The sequence below is a fragment of the Taeniopygia guttata genome, chromosome 1A (assembly GCF_048771995.1).
Source record: "Taeniopygia guttata chromosome 1A, bTaeGut7.mat, whole genome shotgun sequence".
In the NCBI taxonomy this organism is placed as follows: domain Eukaryota; kingdom Metazoa; phylum Chordata; class Aves; order Passeriformes; family Estrildidae; genus Taeniopygia; species Taeniopygia guttata.
In genome coordinates, this window is record NC_133025.1 from 15,232,237 (window position 1) to 15,248,225 (window position 15,989).

Consider the following 15,989-nt stretch of genomic DNA (forward strand, 5'->3'; position numbering starts at 1 on the left):
CCAGGTGCAGGACCTTGCTCTTGGTTTTCTTAAAAACCTCATGAGATTCCCATGGGAATCCTATGCATTTCTTGAACTTGTCCAGGTCCCTCTGGATGGCATCCCATCCTTAGGTGTGTCATGTCAACTGCACCACTCAGCTTGGTGTCACCTGAGAAATTTGCAGAGGGTGTGCATGATCCCTTTGTCTATGTCTTTGATGAAGATCCTAAATAACAATAATGACAGTCTTTTCCAGCTTTTGCACCAGTCATGCTCTGAAAATAGTTTGGAGAATTTAAGCTCTGCTTCTGGACCATCCACCTCCCTGCTTACGGGGTCCTTGCCAGCCACCCACGTGCTGTAAGCACTTGGGGGCTTGGAAGGGGCTGGGAGGAAACAGAGGTACCTGGCTGTACACAACTGCTGCCAATGTGAGGGCACAGCTTGCCATGTCTACACCAATTCAGCAAAGGCACAAAAGGGCTGATGAAACAGAGAAAGTTGAAGATGGATGGAAAAGACCATGCTGGGACATCAGCCAAGGAGTACCAATTCTAAGGATGGATCTTACAAACAAACAATTATTTATCTTTCCATCAGATGTGAAAAAGCTGCAGAGAGTCAGTTCCACAGCAATCAAAGGGAAGTGGTGATGCTATTATGAAGACCTAGTTTCACTACAAGCATCAGAATAATGGCATGGCATAGCACTGCTGAAAAGAAAAAAATATAGAAACATGCCTAAACCTTCTACACTGTCCAGACCTTCACTGGCATGCAATCACCCTCCACAAGCTTTTTCACAGTATTGCCATACAGAAACTGCAAGGTAAGGCAACCAGATATTACATTCGAGGCACAGAGAAACAATGAAAGTTAGTCAGCACTCTTCTTCAATTTCTCCTGCATCCAAAATCAGCAGAAAAACCTCATAAAACCCCATTAAGAGTTCAAATTTTGGAAATACTGGAAATCATCCAGCACTCTAATAACTGTAATTGTATTTAAACTCTTAAAATTGACTGTATGTTTTTTAGAGTATTAGACCTTGCCTAGGTTTTTATCTCTTTAGTATGTAAAACCATGTGAAATTCAGTAGCATAACTCTGAAGACCTAGACTAAAAGATACTGTTAAGGCAGCAATGATACAAAACATTTCAGTATCTTAGTTGTGTTCCCTTCATATTTGAATGAAGTATCAGACAGATGACCCATAAAGCTGTCACATGGCAATGACAATGTCCCTGCATTCATGGCAGTGTTTGTAAATGACAGAATTTCTTGTTTGGTGTTTTAGATTAAAGAAAAACTTGGTCACAGCTGCTTGAAAATGTTGTCAAAGCTCTCCCTGTGTAATGATAACCTTTGTTCATACTTGCCGTCACAAAACCACGGCCTTACACAAGCTAAACAAAGAGTTAAAGATGCAGTGAGGAAGGAATGACATTTAGATTTGCTGTACAGGATTTGGCTGTTACACACCAAGCGGCAGAAGTGCAACTGAGAGTGGAATTTCAGACCTTCTTGCACAAGATAAAACACTCATTATGACTACTGTAACTGCCAGATTTATGTACCTGAAAGCTGAAATTCCCTGAAATAAATATTTTTGGCCTGAAAAAGGAGAATGTGGTATCAGAGTAAGCTGAGAAATTGCTATCTGAAGAATATAAATAAAGATAAAGCAGAAGATATCCTCACATTTACTTTTATTTTCTATGTTTGCAAGAGCCAAACACCAAGAACTTACTAAGCAATATGATTAGGAACTTCTGGCAGGCTGCTGAGAAACCAGCTATAATTACCTTCTCATGGCACGAAGTTTGAATTCATAGCAGGCACCTTAGGTGTAACGATTCCTCATGTGAGTATTGTATCATAAATACAAATTAGGAGGAAAAAAAGTGTAACACTCAAAATATCTCTAATTGCTGTATTTGATTACTAGAAGATTTACAACCACGTAGGATTTCTCCTCTGTCTGAAGTGAAATCCAAGGAGAGATGCAAAGGATATGGGGAATTCTCTGATGAGAATTCTTCCCCTACAAGCTGCTCCTTGCTAGGGGTCGCATAGCAAAGGAGGCTGAGAGAATGTGATAATGCTAAGGAGAACTGTGGGAACACTGAATCTGTCTTTATTTCAGGAGTTGGTGGGTTTTTCTTTTCCATTAGAGTGCTTTTGTTCTGTGTTGATTAAAGTTTGCTTTTTGGGAACATGACCATAGAGGAGAGCAGTCTTGGTGGCTGCTGAGCAGGAAGACCATGAGAATAGGAGGCAGCCCTCATGGCAGGGCAGGAACAGTGGGAATTCACACCCAAAAAGGAGCTGACTTATGCCCACAGTGGTTTGCTCTGTAGGAGGCACCAGGATGGGGCTGGAAGTACAGCTCATGCAGGAACTCCTGAGGCACCCATGCCCCTCAAACGGGTGTGGATGACATGATGCATTCTCACTTCAGGGGGGTGTTCCCTGGGCAGTACAGACAATTCCACCTGTGCCTAAGCCTTCACCTACAGCTCACCTCAGCTGCTTCTGCTGTGCTCAAAGATATATGAAATGAAGCTAGAAAAATTATACAGGCTTTATATAGTGTTCAATAAATGTTTGCTTAAGTGAAATTACATCCTTTAACCTTTAGTCATGCACACAGATCTCTGCCATCAATGGCAGAACTATTAGTGTGTACATTGTTCACTTCTCTACACTGATTTGTACTTCCTCACTCATGTCCTTACATCACAGGAAGTGAAGTTAATTCCAAATCACCCCAGCCTAGCCAGTAATCAGGTTTCAAAAATATCTGTGGAAGCTCAGTTTACCTTTGTGCCTGTAACAGAAGACTCCTGAAGACAGAGAAACTTTCATCATGTATAAATGACTAACAATTACATCGAACCAAATGGAGGGCTTCAAAGCAGGGTGGAAAAATGGAGGGAAATTCCATCCTATTAAGATAGGACATAATTGTCTTGTACAGGAAATAAACACTATATTTTTAGCAGGTGACCAGTCAGATAGAATCAGTACAGGGTTATGATTGTGTAGTGATTTCTCATCAAATTGCAGCCTATCTCCCCAGAGAGATGACAGATCCTAGTATTTTCTTATAATTATTTTTCTATGTAGGTCCTTAATTGGGAAATGGAAACATGAGAGCTCCCAAAGCAGGCTGCATTTCATAGACTATTACCATTCATATTTCATCTTTTATAATTAATTCAAAGATTTGTAAGTACCTCATACTGATATGTTACCCCACCAAGTTAGTACCATGATAAAATTTCAGTAATACCAGAATCTTCCAACCTTCAGACTTGGCAATTCCCTGCTCGTTCCACCTTATGGTCACTGCGTTCCATGAGCCAACACACACTGCTGCTATTGAAACCAACTTATGCTATTTACATATCAAATAGATAGAAAATCTGGATTGCTGTAAGCAATAAATTCACATCCAAGCTGAAAACACAATATTATGATTAATAGTTATAAACTGAACTTGCAAATGAATATGTATATATTTTTAAAAAATAGTAAAATCATAGGTAAAATAATACTTGAAGGAGATTGGAACAAAATATGCATCTTCATGAAATATTTCTGATAATAGATTACCTGCTGATAACATTTTCAACCTTGCTCTGTAAAGGGGATGAAAATCAAGGAACTAATGGCCACCATGTGTAGGAAGATGTTTGGGTTTGATGAACAAAAAAAGGTTATGCAACATGGAACCCAAAGGCATCAAAGTAACTCCAACCAACCACCGAACAGATACTAAATTTCTGCTGCATCCATCCAGCAATCAACCAGAAATATTCTACAATATTTGCATGGATTTTTGGGATAAAGTATTCCAGAGCCCTCTTTATCATGGCTGGAAGTGTTTTTCCCTGGCCAATCTGAATGTGATCAAACTGTCCTTCCAAAGAAGAGTTTCAATCAAGTGCAGTTAAGTCTGAAACCTAAAGACAGCAAAGCTATAAGCAGTGCTCCCTCCTTAACTTCTGACCACTTTAATATCCTGACAGCAGGACAGTTAATTTTTAACTCAACAACTATGCACTGAAAACAGAGTTACAGATCAAATCTTTCTTTGTGTATGAATAATATGGTGCTTCTCTTCTAAATGTGTGCTGTTTGTTCTGACTACAGCATTAAGTATTAAACACGTTCATCAATTATTAATATAAGCTTATTATCTTTCATTCTAAAAGTGTATTTAGGCATTTTTTTCTCAAGGTTTCTAGCAAGAGATTCTAAAAATGTGATGGAATGCATGTCATTCCAAATTTAAGACATAGATGTACTAACTTCATTTTTATGCATATCTTTGGTTAATGAATCTTGCTACTTCCTATTTACAGTACAATAGTATCCAAACATTTTAAATGAAATCTACTGATCATAAAATCTATTTTTGATGCCCAATTCTGTGTGTATTGTGTATTTATGGATAATGGACTTCAAAATGTATTTCACTGTGGAATTCATTCATGAGAAGCTTAGCACGAAAGTAACTCCTCAACAAACACCAAATATCCCAACCATCTCACAGTTTTATTCAGGGTTTCTCCCATCAGGCAAAAAATTTGTCCCCACCTTCTTAGAATGTTCTCCTACCCCAAGCCCTGCATAAATTTGAGGGAGCATCTTCTGTCCCCCATGTTGGGAAAAGCTTGGTTCCTTTGCTGCCACGTCCCTGCTCACTAACTCTTGGCTCCTTCCACAGTCACATTTTTGATGACAGCCCCAAGGCAAAAGCCAGAGACTGTGAAAGAAAAGGCTTCCACCTGGAGGGCTGGATCCACATCAACTAGATTTTTTTTTACAACAGAACTTAAATAATTTATGTTTTCAATTTTTTAAAACTTCAGCAGTCAGAGGCAGTGTTGGGAACCAACCTCCTCTGCTTCACCCCTTGTTTGCAGGGGTCACAGCAGACATTGCTGAGCTGTCAGTGTAAATTACAGCTGGCAGCACGTCAGTGCAGAATGCTTAAATGCATGTGCAATTTCAAATACATAAATAATCCCACTGACTTTTCTAAAGCACCAGAAAACATTCACCAAATATTCTTTCGTAACTTCTCAGGAGTATTTGAGAAGCAGCACTTTGATCTTTATTAGCTGTCAAGTCCATGATGAGGCAAAGTATGTTCCTCAGCGGGCTGTGGAGACAGGCCTGGAAGCAGCTATGTCCTTCTGGAGTTTTATCTGAACATTTACAAACCAGAGCTGAGTTACAGTATTTCCCTTAAGTGTGTATTACTGCAGCTTTTTAGAAACAAGAGCAATGCTGATGCTCTGTGCTTGCTGATGACCAAGGGCTGAGGAGCTCCTACCTGGCTGTGCACCCACACTATACCCCGGTATGTGAAGGGGCCTGGAATGGGTTTACATGCAAACCCATGAACCAGGAGATGTGTCCCATCTTTTTCCTTCCAGACAGAAGAAATGTGTCTGAATAAAGCATTTTGAGCAGAAATTCACATGGTGCAAGTCTGTTCAGCAGCTGACAGTCCCCCTGCATGACCTGGAGTAAGGCACGGTTCCTGCCACTGTGCACAGAGATGTGGGACTTGCTCTCAGTGCCACTCACAAACCTTCTCCTGACTAGAAGGCAGCGCCGGGAGTTTTTCTCCCTTTGACTAAGAAGGCCAGCAATTCCAGCATGACACAGAGCTGGCCTGGCTGTTGGTCTAACATATAAATCATGGGCCAAAGATAAGATAAACACATACCGGTGTAGTCCTCGTAGCACTCACAAGTGTAGCCGCCCTCTCGGCTTCGGCAGAGCCCGTTGCTCCCGCAAGGGTTGGAGTAGCACAGATCGATTTCCGTCTCACAGTAGTCCCCGGTGAAGCCCGGGGGGCACCGGCACCGCAGCCCGTTGATGGGGTGGATGGGGCGGAACAGAACCGTGTTGGAGCTGATGAACGGGGCCGAGCTGTCAAACTTCAGGACAGAGACACACTTCATGTAGTTCTCACAGGGCTCACGCAAGCAGATGTTGTCGTCGAAAGGCAGCACCCTCTGTGTCGAAATCATGGTCAGCAGCGTCCTGTTGAGGTAGATCTGCTCCTGCAGGTCCTCAGAGGGGAAGAACTTGTTTCGAATGCCGCCAGGAAGCAAGGCTGAGAAAGTCACGTTCAGGATATTGGAGGTGACATCCGTGTCGTTTTGGATGTTGAAAACAAAGATGCCGTCCTTGGCAGTGGAGAGCACAGTTGCCACCCCCTCCACAAAGAGGGACAGGAGGGGAGACAGGAACCTCTCCTGGGACATGTTCTCCAGCCGCACTGTGATGCTGTTGGTGAGCATGTCGTCCGTGATGATGGTGACACGCAGGGTGCAGACTGCAGTGACACTGTGAACGCCATCTGAAGGGAAGAGAGAAACACAACAGCGATGTCAGAGAGCAGGATTCAACCTACAGACAAGGAGGCTCCCACAGTCTACTGAAAATGAAACAGACCTGCAAGACACTCAGTTCAGGGCACCAGGGTGAGAGAGGGAAATGTATCCACCTTCTGAAGTTATTACCAATGCCTTTTCTCAGGAAAAGAAAATAAAATTTCTTAAGAATTGTAACTCAAAGGACCCAAGACAATTCAAAGAGGCAAGAACACCCAGAGATTCCAGGCAAATAACTAGCAAGGGTTAGTGTGGAAACAGACTGATGGCCCTACAATGGCCCAGGGAAACCAAGAAGAAGGTGACAGGTCTCCTGACAGCGACTGCTAGTCCACAGCTGGTGCTGAGAAGCTGTTGCTTTTCACAGCACAATACAAAAAATTATCTTCTTCAGGTGTGGTCTCAGGCTTAGAGAGCCAGAACTCTGCACAGACAGAGAATTGTGACCAGAGCTTCAGATAGAAGTCATTTAAGGAAACAAGTCTTAATATTTGAGCACCAGAACTTCTTCATTTCTCATATGTAACTTCTTAAAAATATTTTATGGATATTATTTTAAAAATTTAGATAAAATATGCCTGTAGTGAAAAGCAGACATTGAAAAACTCTTCCATTTTATCCTTCCTTTAAGGCATTTCTGATACTGCTGTGCCTGTTCTGCAATAAAACCCATAATTATAAAAATATAGCACTAATACCTACCACTGGACTGAGAGTTGCCACTGCAAAATTTCAGCACACCCTGAGGCTTACAACAGTGCTGTGAATGTACAAATTCTAGATGATTCTGACATTATTGAAAATAATTATGACACAGTGAGTGCTAAATTTAATCTAACTTTAATGCATGTGTGGAATGGGAAGTTGCATCATCACTGAAATCAAATCACTTTAAATGTGTCTCCTTGCTAACATTAGGGACTCATTAAAATACAGATTGCATTACAGAAAATATGGTTAGCATTAGAGCAGCATCTAGAAATCCCAGATGAGATCAAGAGTGGCTTCCAGTAGGAAATGTTCCATCTGAAAGATGTCATAGTGTAAACAAACAGTCTTAAATGGGCATGAGTTCATCTCATGAGAGAGATTAACTGGTTTGAGTGGCCAATATGAGCCCCAGAGTGAGGTTAAGAGCTGAGCCCAGTTTCCTTAGGCCACAGCTCAGTGCTACAGCCTTGGTCTGAAGTATTCCAGTGATAATAATTACACAGGTAACCTGCTATTAAGCCTAATTTCAATTAAACCACAAGGTAGGTGCAGAAATGGATTTTGAATCACATGAATGCAAATTGCATCAGGAACTGCGCTTAAATCAATTAGTGTGAGATCAAAATTCTAATGGCATAGACTACTAAATGTCATTTTGCTAAGGTTTGTTATCTCGAAGTGTAACGTTATGACCTATTATGGTCACGCAGAAATAGAACAGAAGAAATCAGAATTATTTCTTTCCTACTCACTGTCACCACTCCATCTCAAGTGTGGTTTTGTTTTAAAAAGAAATGTATTGTTGGAAGATTTTTCCTCCAGTTTTATAACAGCGATACAGTAAATCATAGCAGCATAATTAACAAAATGGCTTTTGACTCCCTCCTCCTATCAGGTTGTCTATAAAAGCTCAGCTGTTGACTTTTTCCCCACTGAAAAAGCTTTTTTTTTTTGAAGCAAATAGAAGAATCTCTTCTTCTGTGTGCTACTTTAACTACTGCCTGGCTAAAACAAATCAACCAGGAGGGGACATTATGTGGAGTGATCTGTTTGACTTCTCCCAGGTAACAAGTGACAAGACAAGAGGAAATGGCCCCAGGTTGCTCCAGGGGAGGCTTAGATTAAGTATGAGGAAGAATTTCTCTACCAAAAGGGTGCTCAGGTATTGGAACAGGCAGCCCAGGGAAGTGGTGGATTCACCATTCCTGATGTGGTTTAAAAGATGTGTGGATGTGGCCCTTAGGAACATGGTTAAATGGTGGGCTTGGTGAGGCTTGGCTAACAGTTGGACTTGATGATCTTAAAAAGCCCTTCCCAAAATAAACAATTCTATGATTCTATGTGCCCATCACAGAAGCTCACATACCAGCTTTCATTTTCTCCAAAAATCTTTTTTTGGGAGAAAAAAGATTTTTGCAAAAACCTTTATCTTCTCTTCCTCAGACTCATTCTAGAAATCTGTAGTATCAGCTTCCATCAAGACCTTTACAACCTTTACAAATTATTGGTAGCCAAAATCCTTATTGCAAACTCCTCCTATATGGTCTGTGGATTCCTGGTCAACAGACAATACAGGATTACCAGTATTTTCATAAACGACATCCTCAGACTAGTTTACCCATGTCTGTCATTTGCACAGCTCATTCCCCTGAAAGGCCAGAACAAACTATTCACTTTTTTTTTTTTTTCCTAAAGCAATTGACATTTGCCTGTTTGTCCCATAGGGTGCCTGAACTATTTTGCTATTTGTTGCACAATATGCTACAGAAGTTCTCTCATACCAGCCAGAATGCTGGACAATGGGTCCTTTTTTAAGAAAACACTATGATCTATAGCCCGTGGTATGTATAGTAAGAAGACAAAATACGATCCACTGTCTGACAATGCAGTAGAGTCTACAAACTGTCATAATCAATATCAACTGTCACAATATGCAAGAGCTTCCCAGCATTCACAACAGCTATTCTGACACATTTAATAAATCACTGGAAAAAAGCCTGGTGTCAGATACCACACAGCCTCCTTGTTTCATGGGCAGCACAAAAGAAAACTGGGCACAGACATATAGCTGCAAAATGAAGTTGTGTTTTAAAAGCCAACTCAGCTTTGTGCAACCCTGTTGCAGAGCATTAAAATAAAAAGAGAGTAAAAAAGGAGCAGAGCATGTGTACTATAGGCAACAAAAGAATGGCACAGCCATAGAACTGGCTGGACAAGCACCTCTTTCATATCACCAGTTAGGCTGAGAGCAGCATCACAGGATCTGATCAACTATTCATTCAGAAACTCAAGGAAAGTTGAAACAATCTGTGGTTTTATGAGACCAAATTAGTATCTATTCTACTTTCAACAGACAACATTGGCTTTGAGGTTGGGAACAAGTGCAATAAAGAAAGTGGAATTTTTTTTGTCTTTTTTGGGAAATGACTTAAGCCCTAAATACCCAGTAACGTGTGTGTTTTGAGATTTACAATTGAAATGCTCAATGACTGTTTAAAACGTTTCCTGCCAGAAATGGCAGAGAATTATCATTAAGAAGTACTGTTTAGTGGAGTGGCCATACTTCATGGCCTTTAGTGTTTGAGATGCCCACCATATGCATTTACCAATCTGCTAAAAAGGCTCAAACCATCTGAGTTTCCACAGGTCTTGAGATACAGCTATAAGAAGTCCCTATCATGTTTATGGCAGGTGCAAGATGGTTTCAGTCAGGGGTGTGAACCAACCCTCAAGTTGCTACACTGGAAAATTCTGTCTGCACTTTACTCTCTGGAGCAGATCTTGGAACAGATGAGTGCACACACATTCCCCAGGCTTAGCTGCCACCAATTCTCACAGCCATCATGTGGGGGCTTCAGCAAACCTGCTGGATGCAGGAGTCTTCCTGAAGCAGCTCCAAACACTCAATCATGCTGGCAGAGGGGATGTGCAGGCATCCTGCTAAGAGTGATTTGAGCAGAGATCTCGGATCTTAGCAGCCCAAGCCACCCAGGTAGCCTGAGGAAAGGGAAACACAGGACAGATCAAAGAAAGAAATAGGATTCAACCAATCCTTTCGTTGGCTTGGCTCCTAAATCCCTGTACCAATGGCTTTTGTCACTTTGTCCTCGAGTTTCTCTTCCATAAAATAGGGATAATAGCACTTAACATGTACACTGTGAAGTAGTGGGTACAGGTGATGAAATGCTGAGACACTGGGGTAACAAATCAACACAAATGTCCTTAAGAAATCATGAAAGGCTCTTTTAAGAGCTGTTGCAGCCAAGTTTATCAAAAACAAGGTGGAAAGATTAAATTAGGACTCTTAACTGTCACACAGATCCATGAACAAAAAAAGAGAATTCTGAACAGCTTGGTGGCTACACCAAAAATATGTTCATTACAAATGTGATCCCTGCACACTGAATTTTTATTCTGGCAATATTAGTCTAGGTATAATTTCCACAAAAGTGTTCTCTACAAGGTGGAAGTCAAAGCAGACTGTTGTCTTTTGAGTCATTGTCATTGCTGAAGAGGAGACATACAACTAGAATTACTCATCTCTATCCTTCATCAAATAAATGAAAAGATTTAATAGCAAACACATACTCTGATGCATTACAAAGAAAAAGAAGACAAGAAAGGCTGATGAAAGCTTGATGCTCTCTAAAACACATTAATAACTAGAAAATTGACTAAGTAGGCATTGTTTCATTATTACCTTTACTTTACAACAAACCTTATCAAATCTGATACTTTAATCTCGACTTTCTATCTTCTGGCAGTCCATAAACCAAAGAATTTTATTATCTAGAAATGCAAACACAGCAAAGTTTAACTGAAAAGCATATTTGGCAATGGCAGCACCTGGCCAGAAAGGTTCTTTTGTTTCTATTTTAAGTTTGCAGAAATAAAGTAATTAACACTTTTTAAAGCTTACTACACACAAAGCTCTTAGCACCAATGTTGAAAGCTGCATACTTTATACTTTAGCATCAGAGCTTTCTTTCACAAATATACTGACCCAAACCCATTCTAATTTTGCTTTATAGCACATCTGGAAATAGCAGATGTTATAAATGCCAGTTTTTGCAGCATATATATATCTATATAAATCTATATAAATATATATAAATGCCAGTCTTTATAGCAGCCATGCAAAATCTTGGCTAGCAATCCACAGGTTCAAATAACCTCTTGCTCTTCCCAAATCATAAGAAGTAGCCATGGCCATGGGTAGCAGCCACTGCTTGGTAACAGGCCTTGGAATGATCAAAGCTGCATCCCCATTGCTTCCAGCCTTGGCTTTACATACAGGAGTTCATACACACCCAGTCCAGCACTAAACCTGGAGTTACTGATGAGGATGCTGTGCTTTTAGTGTCCTCACCACTGCTTGGGTGGCAGTAGCACATCAGTAGCACCAGGTCACAGAAATGAATCCCGCAGGCAATGCTTGCCTGTCTGAGCAGGGCTGGCACCCAAACCACACTTCCCACTGAGCAAACAGCAGTAAAAAATCAGCATATGTCAATAAAAGTGAGACAGAGTGCACAGTCCTGCCCTGAGCTTTAGTTTGCCTCAGAGACCCTGCCACCATTGCAGGGCTGACTCCTTTTCTTGCATTGTGCTTCCACCACCATGGAAACAGATTTAAAATGCATAAAATATCAGTATACTAATATTGTCCCTCCCAAACCATTGCTGTAGGCACTACAAAGCTTCACTTCCATGAGCAGAAATAAGAACTCTATGAACACCCATAAGATAAACTCCTGAAAATGTCTTCTGCATTATGGAAAGTTCAGGAACTTAAAATGCAAAGAAAATATCCTGAAAGAAAATAAACTGCACAGAAAATGGCACGTGGAAACCTAAGTAAGACTCCTTGCTGAAACACCAAGAAGACATGACCAGAAAGGAAAAAGGAAAATGGGCATGATGGTGAATTTACAGATACCCCATCTCAGAGCTTTCCCAGGTAGTAAGCAGCCTCACTGAGGAAGTGTTTCAGGTTAGAAAGTGTTTATGACTCCTGTTTAATGAATGTCCCCTCAGGAAAAGTAAGCAGGCGATGGTTTTGGTCTTTCCAAAAGACAAGCACAAGTCCAGTGGCAAATATCCTGTGTCTCCCTAAAGAGTCTCTCTTTTGTAGCAGGAACAGCTCAAAGTGCAAAGGCCTCTTTTGCTAGAGAAAAGTGATCTTAAATGGTACAGAAACAGAAAAGTAACATCCATGATGTTACTTCCATTGTTTTGTGAAAAAAACATAAACACATTGTGTATAATATCCTATTATTTCTTAGACAGACACTAATGAATTCTGTCAAAGCCTCCCTTTCCTTGGAATCGGAAACACTGCTGATGAGCAATTCTGTCATTACGTCAAGCTGGATGCAACTACATAGAGATGACTGTCCTTGGCCACATGAAGCTTATGTTATTGATTTTGTCCTTTTGTTTCAGGCTGCCAGTCAGCTCCCTGCATTTAGGAGTACTGATAGCCAACACAAGTTGTGGGCTTTGGAAACAATATATAAAAAATAACTATCTATTATTCACACAATGCCAAAGGTTCATGCTGGAACTGCTGCTGTGAAGAATATCAAAATCCAGGTCTGCTCCCAGGCCCACTGCACCAACAGGAAGATTCCCATTGACTTCACTGGGCTTCACTCTCTGCCAAAATTTGGCCTAGAGCCTGATTCCCAGAGTCATTGCCAGTGCACTCACACAGAGCTTCACTCCTGACCCTGCAGTCCCAAAAAAGAACTGACTGCCCAGGAAGTGGTGTGGGGTTGAAAAATCAGAACATCAAGAGCAGAAAGCAAAACATGAGGGATGAGCAGGGCAAATGTGGACACTAGAAACATGCCCCATGGACAGCACCTCCTGAGTTGTAAAGGTGGTAAGGGTTTTCCTAAAATCAGGTGTCTGAATCTGTACCTCAACATCTCTCATTTTCCAGGAAGGATGAGCAGCTGCAGCCACCCTTCAGCAGATACTCTGTTTTGAAAATATTGGTCAGTGTTGCCCAGCATCTTTTGGAGGAAAGATTTGGAGCACTCACAGGAAGAGGGAAGACAAAGGTCTGTTACAGGGGTATTTTAGATTTCAAGGTGAGGTAAAACAGGAGGCAGCTGAGGTGCATAGTGTATGCAAGTGCCTTGGCATACTCAGTCCTGACAGAGCTGCAAGAAAAGGGAACGTCCTGGGTAAGACACGTCTTTAGGGGAAAAGAAGGTATCTGGGATTAACTACAGCAAGGCTGGCAGACTGATGGAAGACAAGCAATAGTCCACACTGGCAGAGTGAGTGCTGATGTGACAAGCTCTCCTTAAACCAGAATTAACCACATTACCTCCAGCACCTTCTTGCTGCCACTGCAGCAATTCAGAGCACCCCAGGGGGTCTGTCCCAGGCCACCCAGACCACGGGGTATGCATCTGGGTCATGGCTATGCCAGGCTGTGCCTTGTCACTGCACTGCCCATGGCAGCATCAGCCACATCCCCACTTGTGAAATGATGTCAGGGTCATTGCAAGCAACAGATCCCAACACCTCCAGGCAAAGCCACCTTTTCTGCTCACAAGTTTCAGGCACCCTTAATTTCAAGTTAAACTTTAATGTACTTCTTTTTGTAAAGAAGATGTACTGGGACACCTGGAGAAAGTGGGCAGTAGCACTTGGGGCTCTCACCCCACAGTTCCCTTGGCAGCAGCCATAGCTGTACCAGCTAAATCAAATCAAGCTAAAAATACCCAGGCTGTGGGAGGATAAACTGTGCATAAAGCAACTGTGAATTCCCGACATTCATAAGAGAAAAAAACAAACCAATTTTGTCATCATTATCTTTAATGTAGCTTTTGCTGTTCAGGATTACTTACTTTGTACATAATACTGAAAAGAAAAAGAGCATATTTGAGTCTGCAGCTTGAACAGGGATTAAGAACAAATTGATGCCAACTGGATTGCTCAACATTGTACATGATTGCTGTTCTGAAACCAGCACCTGCAAGCTGAGAATTTTGAAATGTTAATTGGCTTGATAACACTAGTCTGGGGGAACATTTCCGGAGGGTAGGAGGTAAAGCAAGTTGGATCTGCTGACAAGAATAAGCCCTCTTGACTTCTAACTGCAGCAAGGCTGAAGATACACCTCATTTCCTTGAACATCCTCCCACAGAATCATCATTTCTTGCTCTTCAGGTACCTGGTGCTCATGGGCTATAGCTTCTGTAGGGGGTGAGATGCAGGCAGCGGATGCTGACAGGGATGCAGGAGCAACAGGTTGAACAAGGAAACAAACCCCTGTCCTGAGTAGAAAGTTCAAGTAGAAAGGATTTGGGACACTTAGAGGGAGGTATGATACGTGGGAAGATAGCATGAGCATGCTAAAAACCAGCTCTTTACAGACTATTTAACTAGATTTTCCTTCTAACTAAAATGCAAAGCTATTTTCCTTCTGGGCTCTGCACATTTCCCTGTACCTCAGCTGGTTTTCCTTGTTAGCAAGGACTGGCCAGACTCCCCTGCCCAGCTGTGCCAAACAGCAGGGCCAGCTCTGCACCTGCACATCCTGCCCTGCTCCGGGCCATGCCAGCCCCCAGTGGGGTGCACAGCCCAGGAGCTCTATCCCACTCTGGGCTATGCCAGCCCTTGGTAGGGTGCACAGGCAGGGAGCCCACCCCGCTGCTTCTCCAAGCCAGCTGCCAGCCACAATACAGGTTGCAGACTCCCACTGAAGACAAGGATTTCCATTTAATGCTAATGTCCATGGAAACTGTGCATCTTACAGCACTCATCTAACCTGTTCAGCTGAAAAACCCTGCTCCAGATTGCTACACCAGATAAATTCACAGACTGACTTGCTGGGGGCTCCAGCACCTCCCATAAAGCTTGATTTTGTTTCATATATAATCAAAACTATTGCCTAATTACTGCAATAATTTTATCTGAACTTTAAAGGCAGAGGGGTTTAATATCATTCACATTTTAATTCTAATCAAATGCAGAGCTAAATGGTGTTAGCCAGATGGTTTCCCAGCAGACTCACGTGGCTTGCTGCCTCATCCCGCAGTGGTGGCAGCAGTGGCTTGGGTGGGATGCTGCTGGGCAGGCAGAGATGCCAGCCAGCACTGAGGTGTATGAAGCCCAGGCACAGGGAGCACTGCTTCCACTCATCCCACAGCTAAAGGGCTTTTCCTGGGCCTCCACCTCCCCAGCTGTACCCAGGAGTTGAAAATCCATGAAAGAACTGGACAAATAACTGCAGTCATGGGATGCTCCAGCGTTAAATCTCCATTCAGGCCATGGTCTTCAAGTAAATGATATGTTTTGTACAGAGGACATAAGAGCAGTGTGTTCACCCTGAGATTCTTTAACGTCATTTACCCCACTTCAAAAGGGACAGCCCCTGTGTGGGGTGCCTGCCTGTGCTGCTGGGGGGACAACCCAAGGGTCACCATAAAAGCCTCCATTCTCCTCAGAGCTACACATCTCCCGCAAACATTTTTACTCACAGTGTCTGATTAAAGCAAGAACCTCCCCAAGCAAGCCAGAGCTCTATTCAAATCCCTCTCTTTGCAGTTTCAAAACAGGAATGGATGAAAACTGTTTTGAGGATGGCAAGGGTGAGGTGGGATGAATTGGGGTGGGGGCCTGGGAGTTTCAAAATTGGTAGCAGTGCTAAGGAGATTGCTTCTCTGCCTGTTTGCACCTGTACTGCATATTAGTAACCTCAAAGGTATCCTTTCAAAAGAGCATCAAGCAAAATGAAATCCATCGGGTTTATTTATCTGAATGCCTCCACATTCTCATGTTGCTTTTCCCTGCAGATATGCTCTGCTTCTTGCTGTGACCCACAGTGAAGTCACGGGGACACTTCCTGCTGGATG

At 42.2% G+C, this 15,989-nt stretch overlaps 1 protein-coding gene across 7 annotated transcripts in view; it reads right to left on the reverse strand.

The window, feature by feature from the left end:
• Positions 1-15,989, reverse strand: part of CELSR1 (cadherin EGF LAG seven-pass G-type receptor 1) — a 165,734-nt gene that overhangs the window by 91,720 nt on the left and 58,025 nt on the right. For all 7 annotated transcript variants that reach the window (XM_072920189.1, XM_072920168.1, XM_030255910.4 and 4 more), the window contains exon 2: positions 5,730-6,368. In XM_072920189.1, the coding sequence (XP_072776290.1) occupies positions 5,730-6,368 (639 nt within the window). The remainder of the gene's footprint in view (positions 1-5,729; positions 6,369-15,989) is intronic.